Source organism: Heterocephalus glaber, unplaced genomic scaffold, assembly GCF_053883595.1.
Source record: "Heterocephalus glaber isolate CG9 unplaced genomic scaffold, H.glaber_assembly_v1.0 deba00000071, whole genome shotgun sequence".
Lineage (NCBI taxonomy): Eukaryota > Metazoa > Chordata > Mammalia > Rodentia > Bathyergidae > Heterocephalus > Heterocephalus glaber.
This window is the reverse complement of record NW_028258137.1, coordinates 28,212,272-28,228,296: the sequence shown is the minus strand read 5'-3', so window position 1 is coordinate 28,228,296 and position 16,025 is coordinate 28,212,272. Positions and strand designations below refer to the sequence as shown.

The 16,025-nt window shown below is 48.6% G+C and overlaps 1 protein-coding gene across 2 annotated transcripts in view; it reads right to left on the bottom strand.

Moving 5' to 3' along the window:
- Positions 1-8,465: 8,465 nt before the first annotated feature.
- The window catches only part of Ciapin1 (cytokine induced apoptosis inhibitor 1), a 16,520-nt gene continuing 8,960 nt past the window's right edge, over positions 8,466-16,025 (bottom strand). For both annotated transcript variants that reach the window (XM_004843166.3, XM_004843167.4), the window contains 5 exons: positions 14,900-15,068; positions 13,417-13,490; positions 12,428-12,543; positions 9,765-9,846; positions 8,466-9,398 (listed from right to left, as the gene is read on the bottom strand). In XM_004843166.3, coding sequence (XP_004843223.1) covers positions 9,288-9,398; positions 9,765-9,846; positions 12,428-12,543; positions 13,417-13,490; positions 14,900-15,068 — 552 coding nt within the window. In that variant the 3' untranslated portion in view covers positions 8,466-9,287. The remainder of the gene's footprint in view (positions 9,399-9,764; positions 9,847-12,427; positions 12,544-13,416; positions 13,491-14,899; positions 15,069-16,025) is intronic.

Below are 16,025 nucleotides of genomic sequence, written 5' to 3'. Positions count from 1 at the left end.
GCTGCAGACCATGCACAAGTGAGGGGAGGACCTGGCGGGAGGGTGGGGCTGAGCAGGGCAGGGTGGACAGAGGCTCAGCAGCCCTCAGGCTGACCCTCCCCTGCTGGACCCCCTGGATTTCTCTGTCCCAGGGTTGCTCCCTAGACCAGCCCTGTTCTCACCTGATGCAGACCTGGGAACATGGTTCCCTTTATGCTTTGGATTCAACTGTACAAGTGTTCCCAGGACCCTTCAAGTGCTGGGCAGTTTCCTGGCTGGAATGGGGTTAGGGAGGTGTCCTGCAGCACCAGCCCCGTCTCCCCCTCCCCAGTCCCTCAGCACTCACTGCAGTCCAGCTGACTCCAGAAAAATCTCTGGGGCCCACAGCTCAAACTGCAGCAACTCCACTGAGCCTCCTCCTCCCACCCTGCCCCTCTGCTCCCAGGGTCCCTTTCACCTGCCCCCTCCCTCCCCCTCTCCTCGAAGTCTGCTCCACTTGACCCCATGGCTCCTCCCACCCCAGTCCCACCCACCCGGCCTCACCCAGCCTGAGCCCAGCCCCCACCCCACTCCCATGCCCCCTGGGGTTTCCTCCTGTCTCCCGTGCGGGTCACTCTCCCAGGGATGCCGGCTATGCCCGGCTGTGCCCGTCAATCCCAGCTCTGGGTTACATTGGGAGCTCTGTGAGCCGCTCTGGGTCCCCCCATGCTCTGAAGGTTGGAGACAGGAGCCTCTGTCTAGGCCCAGCTCAGGACTGGAGCCACAGTGGGCAGCAGGAGAGTCAGGGGTCTTTGCATTCCAGGACTACCTCACGCACCGGTCAGCTTCTCTTGGGACAGTCTGGGGCTGAGGCAGCTGTCACTCCTACCACTCACTGAGCCCTGCGTGGTTTGGCAAGGCTGAGGTCTGGAGTCATTTCCAGGCAAGGTGTTTGCCTCCTGCTGCCCCCTTGTGGCCATTCGTCTCATGGCAGGGCAGATGAAACCCACGACCACTATCTAGTAGAGGCAGAAAACAAAAACAAAAACAAAAACAAAAACCAGTTAACAATAAACAGGCTGACAACGGTGATAGGCTGGCTCCTCCGACCCCAGGGTCTCTCCGGGACAAGTGGGCTCTCTTCCTGCCCTGACGCCGAGGGGGACCCCTCGAACAACTGCCTGTCTGAAGGCCTTAAGGAATTAGGTCCTCTGGATCCACCAGGTGGGAGAATAATCTAAAACGGGAGGGACCAGGAGCTCGAGGTCAGCCTGGGCTACGAAATGAGCCCAAGGCCAGCCTGACCTCCATAGCTAGATCCTGTCTCCAAAAAAACCCCTAATTAATAAATATTATTTTAAAAATATTAATATTATTTATTTATTTACTCATTTGAGAGGGAAGTGAAGAGGCTATCTCCTAAGGCAGCAAAGGAGAGCAAGGGCCAGGGCTTGGGTGCTGCACCCTGCAACCGAGCCCTGGAGGACTCAATGTTTAACCCTGTGCACTGCAGTTTTCCTAAAAGAAGCAAGCTCTTTTGGGGAGTGGATAGTGCTGGGCCTGGCGTGTGCTGAGGTCCTGGGTTCAATTTCTAGTACTGGAAGAAAAAGCAAGGACCCCCCCCCCGCCCCCGCCGAAGTCCATAGGGTAAACTCCAATAAGGAGAGGTGCTGGGGGCTCGTGGGGAGGGCCCTGAAAACGAGCAGGCAGGGGTGGTTCCAGGCCACTGGGCAGGGACAGGTGGAGCCAGAACAGGCTGCAGAATGCAGGATTCAGAAGCCAAGTGTTGTAACACCGTCAAGGTACCAAGTAGGTGGAGTGAGATGCTACCATGTTCCCATGGCACATTTGAGACCCCCATGATTGTGGGGAAGGGAGGAAGAAGGGGTGGTGAACAGTGCAAAGAGGCACCAGCCATACATTGCTCCTTCCACCTGGAAGGTAACCGCTTCCTCCACTTCTGAAATCCAGTTCCCATTTGAAGCTCACCTCCTCCCTGGTCTCCTTGGTTGCACCTAACCAGCAATTGACCAGCTCCCCACTCTCACCTGCCCGACATTACACACGGGCTGTCCCCTGCCTTCTAACTGCCTTGGGTTGGATTCACCCAAGGAGCTCAGTGGCGCAGGTATTTGGGTCAGATAATTCAGACCTGGTTATAAGGGGAGGAAGTATTTTGTGCATGGTGGATGTCTGATTTATACATTTTCATCAGGTGAATTCCACAGGGGCACTAGTGGGGAAAGAAATGTCCCAAGGTGCCATAACAGCTTCAGGTCCACACATCCTAAGAGGTGGAAATTAAACTTGGGTCTTTCCCCAATGGCCCACCAGAGGGCGCTGTGCAACAAAATTCTGAGGTTGGGGTGTGAGGCCCAGACTGGCCTCAGCGCTGTCTGCAGGGGGACATCTGATGGTAGCTGTAGGGCAGCTGGCTAGCTCTTCTGGGGGAGCAGAGGCTAGGAAACCACCACATACGCTGCCTGGGGGTAGCTGGGTAGAGAAGAAGGAACAAACGGTGCTGGGGTTGCAGGACCAGATTTCAGGAGAAATGTGGCCATGCTTGGAGTACCAAGCAGGGGTGGCCTGTGTTTTCTGGGTCTGTATTTGCCCACGTGGCATTCATTCATCACAGGTCAACAGCCAAAGTTGTTATAGCTTCTGTGATCCAGATTTTGTGGCTGTTCGAAAATCATATTGTAAAGCCAAAGACAGTGGTACATTGTAGGGAACAGGGGAAGGGGACGTTATTAGAACCTCTGCAATAAGTCCTAGTCTCCTGAGAGCCACGGCAGCACACAGCGAATTACAGGAAAGGTAGAAAACTGAGACTGAGGAGAAACTGAGCTTCGGGTCTGATCAGTGCTGCTCTGGGCAGCAAAGACAAAGACCTCCTAGCTTGCAGCACCTTTTATTTAGTACATCCAGAGAAACAAATGTAACAAATGAAATGCAGAGTTCAGTACCTCACATTGGGATAAACAAGGTGTAACAGAAGACTGGGGGGCAGTGGAAATCTAAGAACAATGAGGAACTATGCAGATGAATATTTGGTTTCTCCCTGGCGTCTCCCACAGGTGTGGTCTTGTCCTGGAGCATTACAGCATCCGGGGATCACTGAGGTCTCAATTGTGACCCGAGGCCAAAATGCAATTATGTCTGGAATGTCCTAGCTGGGCTGTAGGCAGGAGAACTAGGCCTACTCAAATGATTTTTCCCTAGAATTACGTAGCATTGCTCCCAATGGTACATACCTGGAGTCTCAGCTCCTTGGGAGGCCGAGGCAGGAGGGTCATATGAGCCTAGGAATTTGAGACCAGTCTGGGCAACATAGCAAGACCCCATCTCAAAAAAAAAAAAAAATTCTGTGGGGAATGGTGGCACACACCTGTAATCCCAGCACTTGAGAGGCTGAGACAGGAGGATCACTTCGAGTTCAAGGCCAGCCTGGTGAGTTCAAGGCCAACCTGAACTGCACAGAGAGTCCCTGTCTCAAACCCCCCTCCCCAAAAATCTTATTATAAGCCAATCCTGAATCCAGATCACCCACCCTCTCCTTTGTGGAGCTCTCACACCAAGCCAATATTTCCTCTGCCCTGAATCACCCAGCAATAGGAACCAGGCCCAAGGCCCTCTGGGAATCACTCCACCTGGCCAATCCTAAGAGCTCTCTATCTTTCCCTCCCAGCTTTGCCTTTCGTGAGGAAACCCCAGAAAGGCCGTGGCCTAACCTTTTCTGCCTCCTGACCAGCCCCAGTGAGTCACTGTGACTCTACATGGCATGGTGTCCTCTCGTTTGGAAAATGCAGGCGACAGTCTTCATTCAGTAGCACAGCCCTCAGTGTCATCACATGGTCACCTCTGTAAATTCAAATCTCACAAGTGTATTTTAACACAAGGGGTCAGGGGCCTGTTTCCAATTTTGACTTTGCCACTGACTGGCCGTGGACCCTCATGCATTTGCTTCTCTTCCAGAGCCTGGTCTCCACACAACAGTGCGCTTGGGCCTTCTCCGATCTGTGCTCTGCTGGCTGCTTTCCTGCCTCTCACGTTGGCCTTAGGGGGTCCCAGCCTTAGGAACTCTGCAGTTTCCTCCTAATACACGGCCAGTGACCTGGTGTTGCCTATCCTGATCTCCAAAGCCGACACAGCAACCACAGGGATGGAATACTTGGCCAGGCTCGGGGCCAGGGCCTTGTCACACATACAGCGAGTCCAATGGACTCATCAGATCTCACACCTGTGCGTTCGCTGTGGGATTTTCACAGCAGCCAACAGGTGCAAACAGCCCAATGTCCATCCTCCCACAATGGCAGTGGCTGCAGCGTAGAGGAACGTACCACCCTGCCATCAAAGGCAATGATGGGGGACACTATGCTAAATGAAAGAAGCCAGCCACAAAAGGTCACATATTGCATGATGTCACACCATATTGGAAGAAGCAAATCTAGTCAGATCACAGACTGGTGGTATCCAGGGGCAGGGAGAGGGGAGGTGGGAAGCAGCTGCTTAATGACTAAGGCTTTCCTTTCCGGTGATAAAACAGGGAGAGGTGGTGATCACACAATATTGTGAATGTACGAGATGCTGCTGATTTTTCCCCCCAGTGCTGGGGATTGAGCCCAGGGCCTTTGCACTGAGCTATACCTCCAGCCCTTGTGTTTCTTATTTGGAACCAGGGTCTAAGTTGCTAAGCTCAAGCTGGGCTCGAACTTGTGATCCTCCTGCCAATGTTTACTGACTTCACATCTGAAATTTTATTTTTTCACTCCTTGACTCAGATCTGCCAATTCGTGTTTTCATCACACATCTTTCTATGTCTCTTAAATCATCTTGAGCTCTCAAATCTTTGTTTTATTTTATATATTTGTGTAATTTTCAGTAAAAAAAAATATGTGGTCACAGCATCCATCTGCTCTGTGCCTATTGTCTCCCTCATTTGTCTTCATGCTGGGATGGAACCCAGGGCCTTCATTCACACTGAGCTACATCCCTTTCTAAATTTTTGAGACTACTAAGCCATTAAATTGCCTAGGTTGGGGCTCAGACTTGCCATTCTCCTGCCTCAGCCTCCCAGACTGCTAGGATTGCCCAGCTACGCTATCTATATAGATACGATGCTGGCTTCACTTTTTAAACACTGAGATTAGAACGGGGCCAAGTGGTCCTGGAGGTTCATGTCAGGAGGCACAGGACTTTGCTCTAGCATACCAGTATTTTCCTTAAGAGTCAGGGTTTTATGTTTTTCTACTTTCTTAAAACAAAGTTTCCTACAAATTAAAAAAAATACCTATTATATGAATAAGGCATACAAACCAATTAATTAAACACCTGTAAACCTGCTTCCCAGCTTAAGCAGAAGCATCAGGGCTTGGGGGTGTTGCTTGGTGGTAGTTATATGAGGCCCTGGGTTCAAGTCCCAGCATCAGAATAAAAAGAGAAAGCAACAGAAACTTCCTGCTACTCTGAAAGCCCATTTCCCCTCCCATTCCCTCTCAACCCAACTATGACCTTTGTTGTTGTTGTTGTTGTTTGACACAGGGTCTCACTGCGTAGCCTAGCTGGCCTCGAACTTGCTGCAGTCTTCCTGCCTCAGCCTCCTGAACCCTGTGATTACAGGTGTGGCACCATGCCTGGCTGGCCCTGAGTTTTGTTCACCAGTCTCCTTGAGCTTCTTTAGTCATCATATACGTGTATGCATAATCTGTATGTTTCCGTGTGTGTCCCTAATGATGTACTGATGCACCTCACATGGTTTTGAACTTTATTTTTTATTTGTAAGGGTTTTTTTTTGGTACCAGGGATCAAACTCGGGACCTTGCACTTGCGAGGCAGGCATCGGAACCACTGAGCTAAATCCCCGACCAAGACTACCAATCTTGTGAAATGTCTTTATCATTTTTATTTTGTTTTTTAAAAATTTTTGGTACTGGGGATCAAACTCGGGTCCTTGAGCTTGGGCAGCAGGAGGCGAAACCACTGAGCTAAATCCCCAGCCCATTATTTTTTATTTTTGATACCGGGGATCAAACTCAGGACCTTGCGCTTGTGAGGCAGGCATGGTGGTTTTGAACTTTATGTAGATGACCTATTTCTTACACATGCTTCCATGACTTGCTCTTGCAGCTCTGCTTTGCAACCTCTCCAGGCCCACACGCACTGCCACAGGCCATCTTGCTGTAGTGTCCCACCCCACGGTCACACAAGTCACCCATCTACTCTTGCTAATGGCCCACTGGATCCTGACCAGGTTCTTGTTCTCACATGTTGCAGCTTTGGCTATTTTGTTAGCTTGTCTTCTGGTGCATGTAGGGAAGACTTTCTCTAGGGGAGTAGTTCTTAAGCTTGGGTGCACTTCAGCATGACCCAGGGAAGCATTATAAAATGGTGATGCCAGCCAGCTATGGTGGCACACGCCTGTAATCCCAGCACTTGGGAAGCTGAGGCAGGACAATCTCGGTGAGTTCAAGGCCAGCCTGGGCTACATGTGAGATCCTCTCTCAAAAAAAAAAAAAAAAAAGCAGACACCATGGGCCCCGCTCCAGAAGGCACTGACTTACTTGGCCTTTGGAAGGAAAACTCAGTCACACAAGAGCTAGTTTTATTTCCAGAAGTTCCACAGATGATTCTAACACACAGCCCGCATTGAACTGCCTGAAGGAATCTCACCAAACTGCTCCCTTCTGGCCCATACCTGCTGCTGCAGTTGGCGAGTTGCTGCTTAGCCTCTCACAACTGTTCCGTCATTCACAAAGCGGGCGCCTCTTCCCTAGTCCAGCAGCAGGAGTGCTTCCGGTATGCGGAGTTCTCCCTTCAGCCCAGCTGGAGGCCACTGCTGCACCTGTGGTCACTCTGCCACTCAAGGGGCTGCCTGGCCCCAGAACAGTTGGCAGCATTTTCATCCTCCCTTCTTCCCCAGCCACATGGGCTCTGCTCCGGAGCACCTGCTTTTCACACCTCCAAAGTTTTGGCTGCCACCTAACCCCACGGTGTGGTTTGTTTCTGCTGCCCACTGCACTTGCAGCTTGAGTGACTTCAGGTGGGGACAGCACCAGGCGCCTGATGCATATCTGTGACCCCAGCACTTGGGAGGCTGAGTCAGGAGGACTGAGTGTAAGGCCCGCCTGGAGTCCATGGCAAGGCCGTTTTAGAATACAAACAGAAAGCAGGCAAGGGGGAATCCTAAATGTACACTGCCAGGTTCTAGCAAAAGACCGTAAGACAGATTCTAAACCAGTTAAGATGCCCAGTCCCCTCAGACTTACCGATCTAGAATGTCCACAGGTGACATCAGGCATTTGTACTTTCCATATGTTTTGGTTTTTGTGGTGCTGAGGATCCAACCCAGGTCCTTCTTCAACTGAGCTTGGTCCCCAGCCCCAGGAGTCTGTATTACAAAGTACTCTGGCGACGGCCACAGGTCACCCTCCAGCTCTGTGTTTCCTTAACTGTAAATTGAGGTTGCATTCGGGATACCCGACTGCTGTTTTGGGCTCCAATGTTGTGAGCTCCCAAAATAAACCTCTCCCCTTAGAAATGCCCCCTTGCAAAGTCACAAACATAAGGACCAGCTGTCCCCTCCCATGTCCCCTCACTGTGTGAAGCCGGACCTGGGCTCCAAGGCCCAGATGTGCACTGCTGACTGGCAAGGCCTCTACCATCCTCCAGCCCTGTCCCTGTAGGATGACACAGCAGCTGTGACACAATCCCATCAACCATGCCACCCAAAGCTTCATCCTGTGCTAGCAGTGGCTGGGACTCAGAACCAGGCAGGGCAGCCAAGGACTGGGGCACATGCTGAGCTCGTCCTGGAAAGCTCTGGCTCAGGATCGTGGCAACTGCAGCCAAACTACCGACAAGGGCTTAATGGCTCGGTAGACACACCATCGTTAAGCTTTCCCGGCTGTTAGTTTCTGTTGCCGTGTAACAAGTCACCAGCCACTTAGCTGCTTCAGACATCTGCTTATTACACTGGTTTCTGTGGGGCCTCCCACAACTATAGTGGGGGCACCACCCTTCTTGTGTGGACTTGAGGTCCTCGTCCAAGCCACATGCTGTTGGCGGGACTGAGATCGTTGTGGTTGGACTGAGGGACCCGCTGTCTCAGTGGCTGTTGGGAGCATACGTCCTTGCTTGGACCTCTCACAACTTGGCAACTTCTATACCATCAGGGAGCTCTGTTCTCTAGTTCTTTTCAAGGATCACCTGACTGCATCAGGCTTGCTCAGGATAATCTCCCTTCTAATCAACTTAAACCAGCAGGAACTTTAACTACATTTGCAAAATCCCTTGGCTTTTGCCACAGAACCTCCTCTAATCCCAGGAGGGAGATCCCATGGCTTCACAGGTCTTGCTCAGGGGTGACACAGGGGCATGGGTCACTGGAGGGCATCTCGGCACCCTGCCTCCCGCTGGCTTGGGAGCCCAGCTTTAGACACAGCACTAACTACAGCAGGGACCAGAAGGAAAAACAAGTCAGGAGAATCAAACCAAGCTTTGCAGACAGATACCAATTAACACTTATTTATTGGTGAAACAAAAATCCAGGTCTCTTAAACCCACATGATCTCTCCAAGTATTTGGCAAGATCCATTCTGGGTCTGTGGATGCACAGCAAAAACACAGAGTGCTGTTGGGTCAGTCTTCCCTGCTTCTCCCCAACCTGGACTCCTCTCAGAGGAAGAGGTGCTCATTGCATGTACAGCACTGGCCCCACTGTTCAGGCCACCAAATTCCTCCAAAAAGAGCGTTTCCCAGTCCAGGCAGAGCATGGATGATACATGGACACCACATGCACCTACACACCCCTTATTAGTGTGCAAGTGTAACACCTGTCGGTGAACAGAAATGACAAGAGACACAGACACGGGTGGAAAAGGACAGAGGGACACAGGATGGGATCACAGTAACCAGCAAGTGACCCCTTTGGTGACCCGAGGTCATGAGACAGTTGACTTAAGTCACTAAGAGTGTGTATTGAATGCCCCACCTACTTGGAAGGGCAAGTAGATGGCAGCGTCACTGAGCTTCGGGGCATAAATACTCAAGGATACCTGGGCTCAAGAGAGCATGGTCAGCGCTTTATCATGAGGTCCTAACACTCAGTGAGGAGGCAGGGGCTGCTTCGGGGAACCAGCCTCTGCCATGCCTTGGTCTTTTGGGAGACAGCAGCACTAACACCACTGCACTGCAGCCAGCCTCCCTCTGTCAACAAGCGACTCCCCAAAAATGATTTCAGAGATTTCCAACAGAGAGAATGAGTCCACAGGAGGCAGGAGGAGAGGGTCAGGAGAAGCTTCGGAGGAGCAGACGTGGCAGCAGGGGCCCTCCTAGGCATCGTGCAGGTTGCTATTGCTCAGGAGCACCTTCTCCCCGGGCTTGAAGGCTGGCATCCCTAGGTAGGGGCAGCTGGCGCAGCGGAATGCATCGCCCAAGTAGCACTATGGAGAAAGAAAGGGAAGTCACACAGGGACACCCGGGGCCAGCTCACCCAAGACCCGGGCCCGGGAGGAATGTCTGGATGCATTCGTAGGTCCAGCAGGACCCAAATACTAGGAGTTTTCAAGATCTCTAGTTTCATAAAAAGTCAAGAAAAGCTCCTTAGGAGGCCATGTGTCTCTATTCTAACCATTTCAAATCATAGCCAAGCTCAGCCAAATGGCCAAATAACTTCCAGTCCCGCTCTGAGGCAGAAATAAAGGGACTAAAAGTAAGAAAGGACTATGCTTGCAAGCAAGCAAGTCTCTTAGTTTGGGATGATGCCCTCCACCACAGGGGACCACAAGCTGTAAGGTCCAGATACTTACATTTCCGCAGGCTGACTTGGGCTGCGAGCTCTTCTGGGCCTCTGACTTCTCCTTCTCCAGTTCTTCTGCAAGGCCACAAGTGCTGGGGGAAACCAGTTGCTACTGACGGAGATTTGCCACTACCCAGAAACCCCAAATCCACAACAGAGCCAAAATGTACTCTAAGACTTCTCTTTTCTCTAAAGCACAGGTACCTTGGGGCTAGGCAGAAAACAACATGCCAGCCTTGTCCTGCACTCTTAATCATGGAGAAGCGTGGGGTTACCAGGCACCTCAAGAAAGGTGACCATGCCTGCCTTGCAAGCGCAAGATCCTGAGTTTGATCCCCAGTACCAAAACAAACAAACAAGCAATCATGGTTTTTTTTGGTACCTGAGATTGAACTCGGAAACTTGCACTTGCAAGGCAGGCACCGGAACCACTGAGCTAAATTCCCGGCCCCCGAAACAACCAATCAAACAAAAACAAAAACAAAAGAACCAGAAACTATGCAAGGAGGAAAAAACTTAGATCAGGATCTTCAAAAGAAAAGATGTCACATTCATGAAATAAAACCAGGATGCATTATTTAAAAAAAAAAAAGTCAAGGACAGGGCCGGGGATTTAGCTCAGTGGTTTTGCCACCTGCTGTGCAAGTGCAAGGACCTGAGTTCGATCTCCAGTATCAAAAAAAAAAAGTCAAGGACAAAAAAAGTCAACTTAGAAATAAAAACAGAATAGTATGAATAAAATAACATTGGACGTTTTGGAGGATAAATGAAGAAATCTCCCTGAAAGGGGCACGTGGCAAATGTGAGAGAAAAGGAAATTACAGGACCAAAGAGTCCAAAATCTGAGTCTCAGATTACTCAGAAAAAAACAAAGAGAAGATGAAACTCCGAAACAACTTTTTTTTTTTTTTTTTTGAGAAAGGGTCTTGTTATGTAGTTCAGGGTGGCCTTGAACTCACTGTGTAGCCCAGGTTGGCCTTGAATTACTGGCAATTCTCCTGCCTCAGACTCCCAAATTCTGGGATTATAGGTTTGTGCCACCATGCCTGGCTAAACAGAATTTTTTTTAAATGTCCCAAGACCACAGACATGGTTTTTTACAGAAAAAGATGCACTAAGTGGTTAGTACAAAATATGAAAACAAATCTCCATTCAAGTCATGCTATCACAAAATGATAACAGAGATAAAGAAGATTCTACAAATTTCTGAAATAGAGAAAGAAGTCTTATGGAAAAGATCAAGATGCTCTAATAGAAAGGATCAAAGATACCTGTCTGACTTCAGATGTCAGAATAATGAGAAGAAAACAACAGAACAATCTCCAAATTATAAGAAAATTATTTCCAACCAAGATTTTTAAACCTTAGTCACCAACCATTTATGAGTAGAACACAGGTATTTTCACACACACACACACACACACGCAAGTTCGCACAAGCACATCTAAAAAAATGAAAAAACAACAAACCAAAATCCAACATTTACTTTCCAGGTAGCTTTTCTAAAAAACCACGGAGAATATGCTCCCCCAACACCATAGAGAAAACCACGAGAGAACACCATGAAACACAGGAAATAAAAGCTAACACAGACAGAGGCAGAGGGGAGGGACTCTGCAGGGAACAGTGAAGGCAGATGCCAGCACATCAGCTCTGCGACAGTCACATGAGACAGACACACTGAAGGCTGCATCACCATGATCCCTGTTGGCACCATACCATTATGTCACCCAAGGCCAGGCAAGTCAGCCTGATTCTGTCCTCAGCTCACCTCAACCGTGTGCTGAAAATGTCCAACTTTCTGTGCCACACTTGAGGCTGGACCTGCTGACGACACTTGTTCCTGCTCTGACCTACTCCTGTCAGCAGATCCTGGGCTACAACAGGGCTAGAGTAGTCCCTCCCTGACCACATTCCGGCCGCCCTTCAGGTCACTGCACCTCTACAACCCTGCCTGCTGCTCCACGTGCATGCACTGTGCCCTTCATTTCCTCCAACTCACCCAGGACTCTTCCCACTAACTTCCCTGAGGGCCTCTTGTCCACTCTCAATGAGGCTGAGACCAAAGCAAACCAAAGATACTGGCCAGCCTCCCCAACCCCCCCTGCTGCCCCAGCCCTTATGTAATGTGGGAATATTTACAGAATTGGGTATGGACTCGGACTCATGCTAAAGTACTGTTTGCAGATTCACATGTAGGTGGTCAACTATCAAAAACCCATGAATGATGAACACAGACTTGGAACAACAGTAACCTTTTTAGGGGAGGAGCAAGATGCGGCTGAGGAAGCACACATAGGTGATGTGTATGTAAGGTACTAGTAATGTTTCTGTTCCTTTTTTTTTCTTTGGTACCAGGGATCGAACTCAGGACCTTGTGCTTGCGAGGCAGGCAAACGGAACCACTGAGCTAAATTCCTGGCCCAATGTTTCTGTTCCTTAGTCTGGGCGAAGAGTATGTGGGTGCTTGTCATTCTTTAAAATGTACATGTTTAGGGCCGGGGATTTAGCTCAGCGGTGCCCCCACAAGGTCCAGAGTTCGTTCCCAGTACCAAAAAAACCACCAAAAGTGCACGTTTAATTGACTCCACACGACACTCTCACAATAAAACATGCTCTAATACAGTCAAGCATCGAGGACTTGAGACTCGAGCCACAGGCAGCAGCACTCACCAGTTCTTGCAGGCCTTCCTCTTTTTCCCCTCTCCGCAGGAAGCAGCCCGCAGGGAAGCAGGATCAGGCTTTTTCAAATCTTCTGGATCCAGCAGCTCATCTGAGTCAATGAGATCCTGGAGAGTATTCAAAGCAATTAGCGATGCAGTTGAGATCTAATGAAAGCTAAATTAGTGATCACAGCTGATGCAAGCAGACTATCAAAGAAGGCATCATCTGTGCCCTACTTTGGACTGATCACCGCGCTCAACCCTACAGATCAACATGCTCATGACAAGATGCACTACAGTATGAAAGAACTGGGAGCTAACTTACAAGAGAAACACCTATTAGACTGGCTCGCAACATGGAGGCAGGGAAGGGAGGGGGAAGAAGGGTGGGAAGAGGGAGAGAGGGAGGAAGGGGAAAGACAGGTGGGAGCAGGCAGAAGAGAGGGAAGGGCTGTATTTACTTGAATATATGAAGAGTCATGTGGAAAACAGAGTAAAATATTTTCTACATAATTCCAGAGAAAAGGGCAAATACTTGCTTGTGTAATTCTTTGTAAACATATGGACATGACCTACTTTCCTCACCACTCTCTCACCTCAGTAGTGGAGGTGTGGAAGGAAGGACTTGATTATACACAACTTTGACCAAAGACGGAAAGGACTGTTTTTAACACTGTGAGTACTCAGTGACTTGTCCAGATAAGGGGGCCAATAAAAAGTCCAATGGACAAACTCTTTTCTGGTTTACAAACATCCACAAGGGTTTCTTATATATCACATAAAGTGAGAACCAGAAAATCTGTGGGGAAAAGATGTTAACAAATAAACTGAAAATGCTACCAAGATGCAGTGTCCTTCTAAGCCACAGGCACCAGCAATAGGCACAGACGCAATGCTAGGCTTCAAACACATCCACACGTGGGAGTCACTCTGACCTATGGCTGTCGCACATAAGGCAGGGCCTGGAAGTGGCAGTCGATGACCACAGTGCCAACTCACCATGCTATCATCCTCCATGTCATTGGCTGAGAGGGTCCAGAGCTTAGCGGCAGCAGGATCCACAGCAGGTTTCACTGAGTCCAACCAAAAAAAGAAAAAGAGCTCCATAAAACCAGCCCGAAACAGACTACAAGCAACATCACAGAAGTGCTTTCCACAGAGCCTGTGCAGAACAGCTGGAGGGCTCAGAGGCTTGGCACAGCTCCACCTCTTACTGAGACAGGACTCTGGGCTTTAACACACGAAGAAGTCTTCACTTCCGTGCTGCTTTCTCTTAGTTATCTTAGCTTCTACCCCTACAACATGGAGCTAAACAGTACTCCCTCTACCTACTGTAGGTATTTTGAGGATTACATGAGCAATCTGTCAAAGACTTCATTAAGTGACAAATTTTCAGCCTTCCCTAAACCTGTTATATGAGAATGAGGCACTGGAGCTGCTGGTGGCAAGGTCACATAAAGCGTGGCAGACACAAACTTCACACCTTCTGATTGTCCAGGTCAGGAGAATACAAAGGGCCTGAGACAGCAGAGACCTGGGGGGCTCAGAAGGCTTCTGTCATGAGCAACCTCAGTGATCACTGTCATAGCTGAACTTCAGAATTTCCACCAGGCCAGCTGCTCATCTAATCTGCTCCTACCTATTCTGGAACAGTGAACTAAAGGTTAGATTCCAAAGAGTTTCTTGAAGACTTAGGCTGGTTAGTCAAAAAGGTGCGGTGTGGATATGCCAGGAAATAGCTGTGAAGTTCTGCACTCCTCCCAGCAGGGACAGTAATTCAGGCATTGAAAACAGTGACAGGAAGGGTGAAGTGGTAAAGTGTGTGTATACATGTGCATGCACTGAGCTTTCTGGGTGGAATACAGTTGTATAAGCATCATAGGATCCACAAAATAAGAAAAGCTGACTTAACTGGTATGAGAAAAAACCCTGTGGGCTCAGTGTGGTGGTGCATATCTATAATCCCAGCTATTTGAGGATGTTCTCAAGTTTGAGGTTAGCCTAGGTAACCTAGTGACTTTGTCTCAAAATAAAATAAAAAGGACTTGGGGCATAGCTACAGTGGTAGACCACTTGCCTAGGATTCGTAGGGGCCAAGGTTTAATCCAAGTACTGCAAAAAAAGAGAAAAAAGCCCTGCAACAGGACGAGGGCACCTAATCTACCATTGCCAGTACCATGAGGTGTTCTGAGGGTGACTGCTGTACCTCTGGGGACTGGAAAATGTCATTATCTAAACATATGACTCTGGCCTCCAAAGTAAGGAGACTTCTGGTGGGAAGGGGCTGCACTAGATAATATCTATGCATTATTGCAAGGCTGGATCCTAATACGCCTGGGATAAAAGCACATTATGCATTCTACAACTTGGAAATGACAGACATTAAAGGACTAATCCTCTAAAAATACTTGGATTCCTGACTCAATTTCCAACATGTCCTTCCAGCCCCATTCAAACAGAAGTATGTGCAGGCTGGCCTTACCTGAAGGAGATACCTTCTTGGTGATGCAAAGTTTGAGCTGACTAGAAGAACCCACTTCAAAGTTGGGCTTTTTGCCTGTGACCTGAACAGACAGCAGACTGTCGCTGTTGTAACTCAGGTGTTCTTGGGCAGACTGCATCTCCTCAGGGCTCAAGGGGTCCCTCTGCAGCTGGAATTCAAGACATTAAAGGGATCACACTCATATCAAATGTCCGCCCGCACAGAATTAAACACACATTTCTGTGATTAAATATAATAGGAGATAACAGAATGTCACAATTCATATCAGAGCCCTAATTTTATCAGTATGTTAGCTTTGATCTTACCCTTTGGAAAGAAAGTATTTATAAAATACAAGGTACAAGAAACCTGATCATTGTGGGAGCTTAATGATTATGATTATAAAGATCAGTCAGACATGGTCCCACTGTATAACAGAAGCATGCTCACAATGAAGACTGTAGAACTCTTTAATCTAAAGGAAAAGTTTCTTGAGAAGTTACAGATAATAAAGGTAGCAGGGGAAAGGGATCAGGGTACCAACTCCATGGCCAATAGTTATTGAATTTTTTTTTATTTTATTGAGACAGGGTCATAGTCAGGCTGGCCTTGAACTCATTATGTAGCCCAGGCTGGCCTCAAACTTGTGGTGATCCTCCTGCCTCAGCCTCCCAAGTGCTGGGATTATAAGGGGGTAACACTACAACTGGCCAGTTATTGAATTTTAAATAAACCAAATAGTCCTCCTGCAACATGGAAAACCGTTACATCATTAATAAAATGAGGGCAGGAAAAATATACTGAAATTGCTAAGTGTCTAAGATATCTAAGGATGGGAAAAAAATCTAGTAACTGAACAATGTATACATATGAATTTATTTACAATTTTAAAAGTATGTGGATACATATTATGGCAAATACAGAGGAAATAGTCTGAATAGAAATACAAAAATGCACGTTGGTTCGCCGCCTGCTGCACAAGTGCAAGGACCCTAGTTCGATCCCCGGTACCGCGCCCCCCCCCCCCCAAAAAAAGTTTATTTGGGCCAGGGATTTAGCTCAGTGGTTTCGCCACCTGCTGAGCAAGTGCAAGGACTCAAGTTTGATCCCCGGTAACAAAAATGCA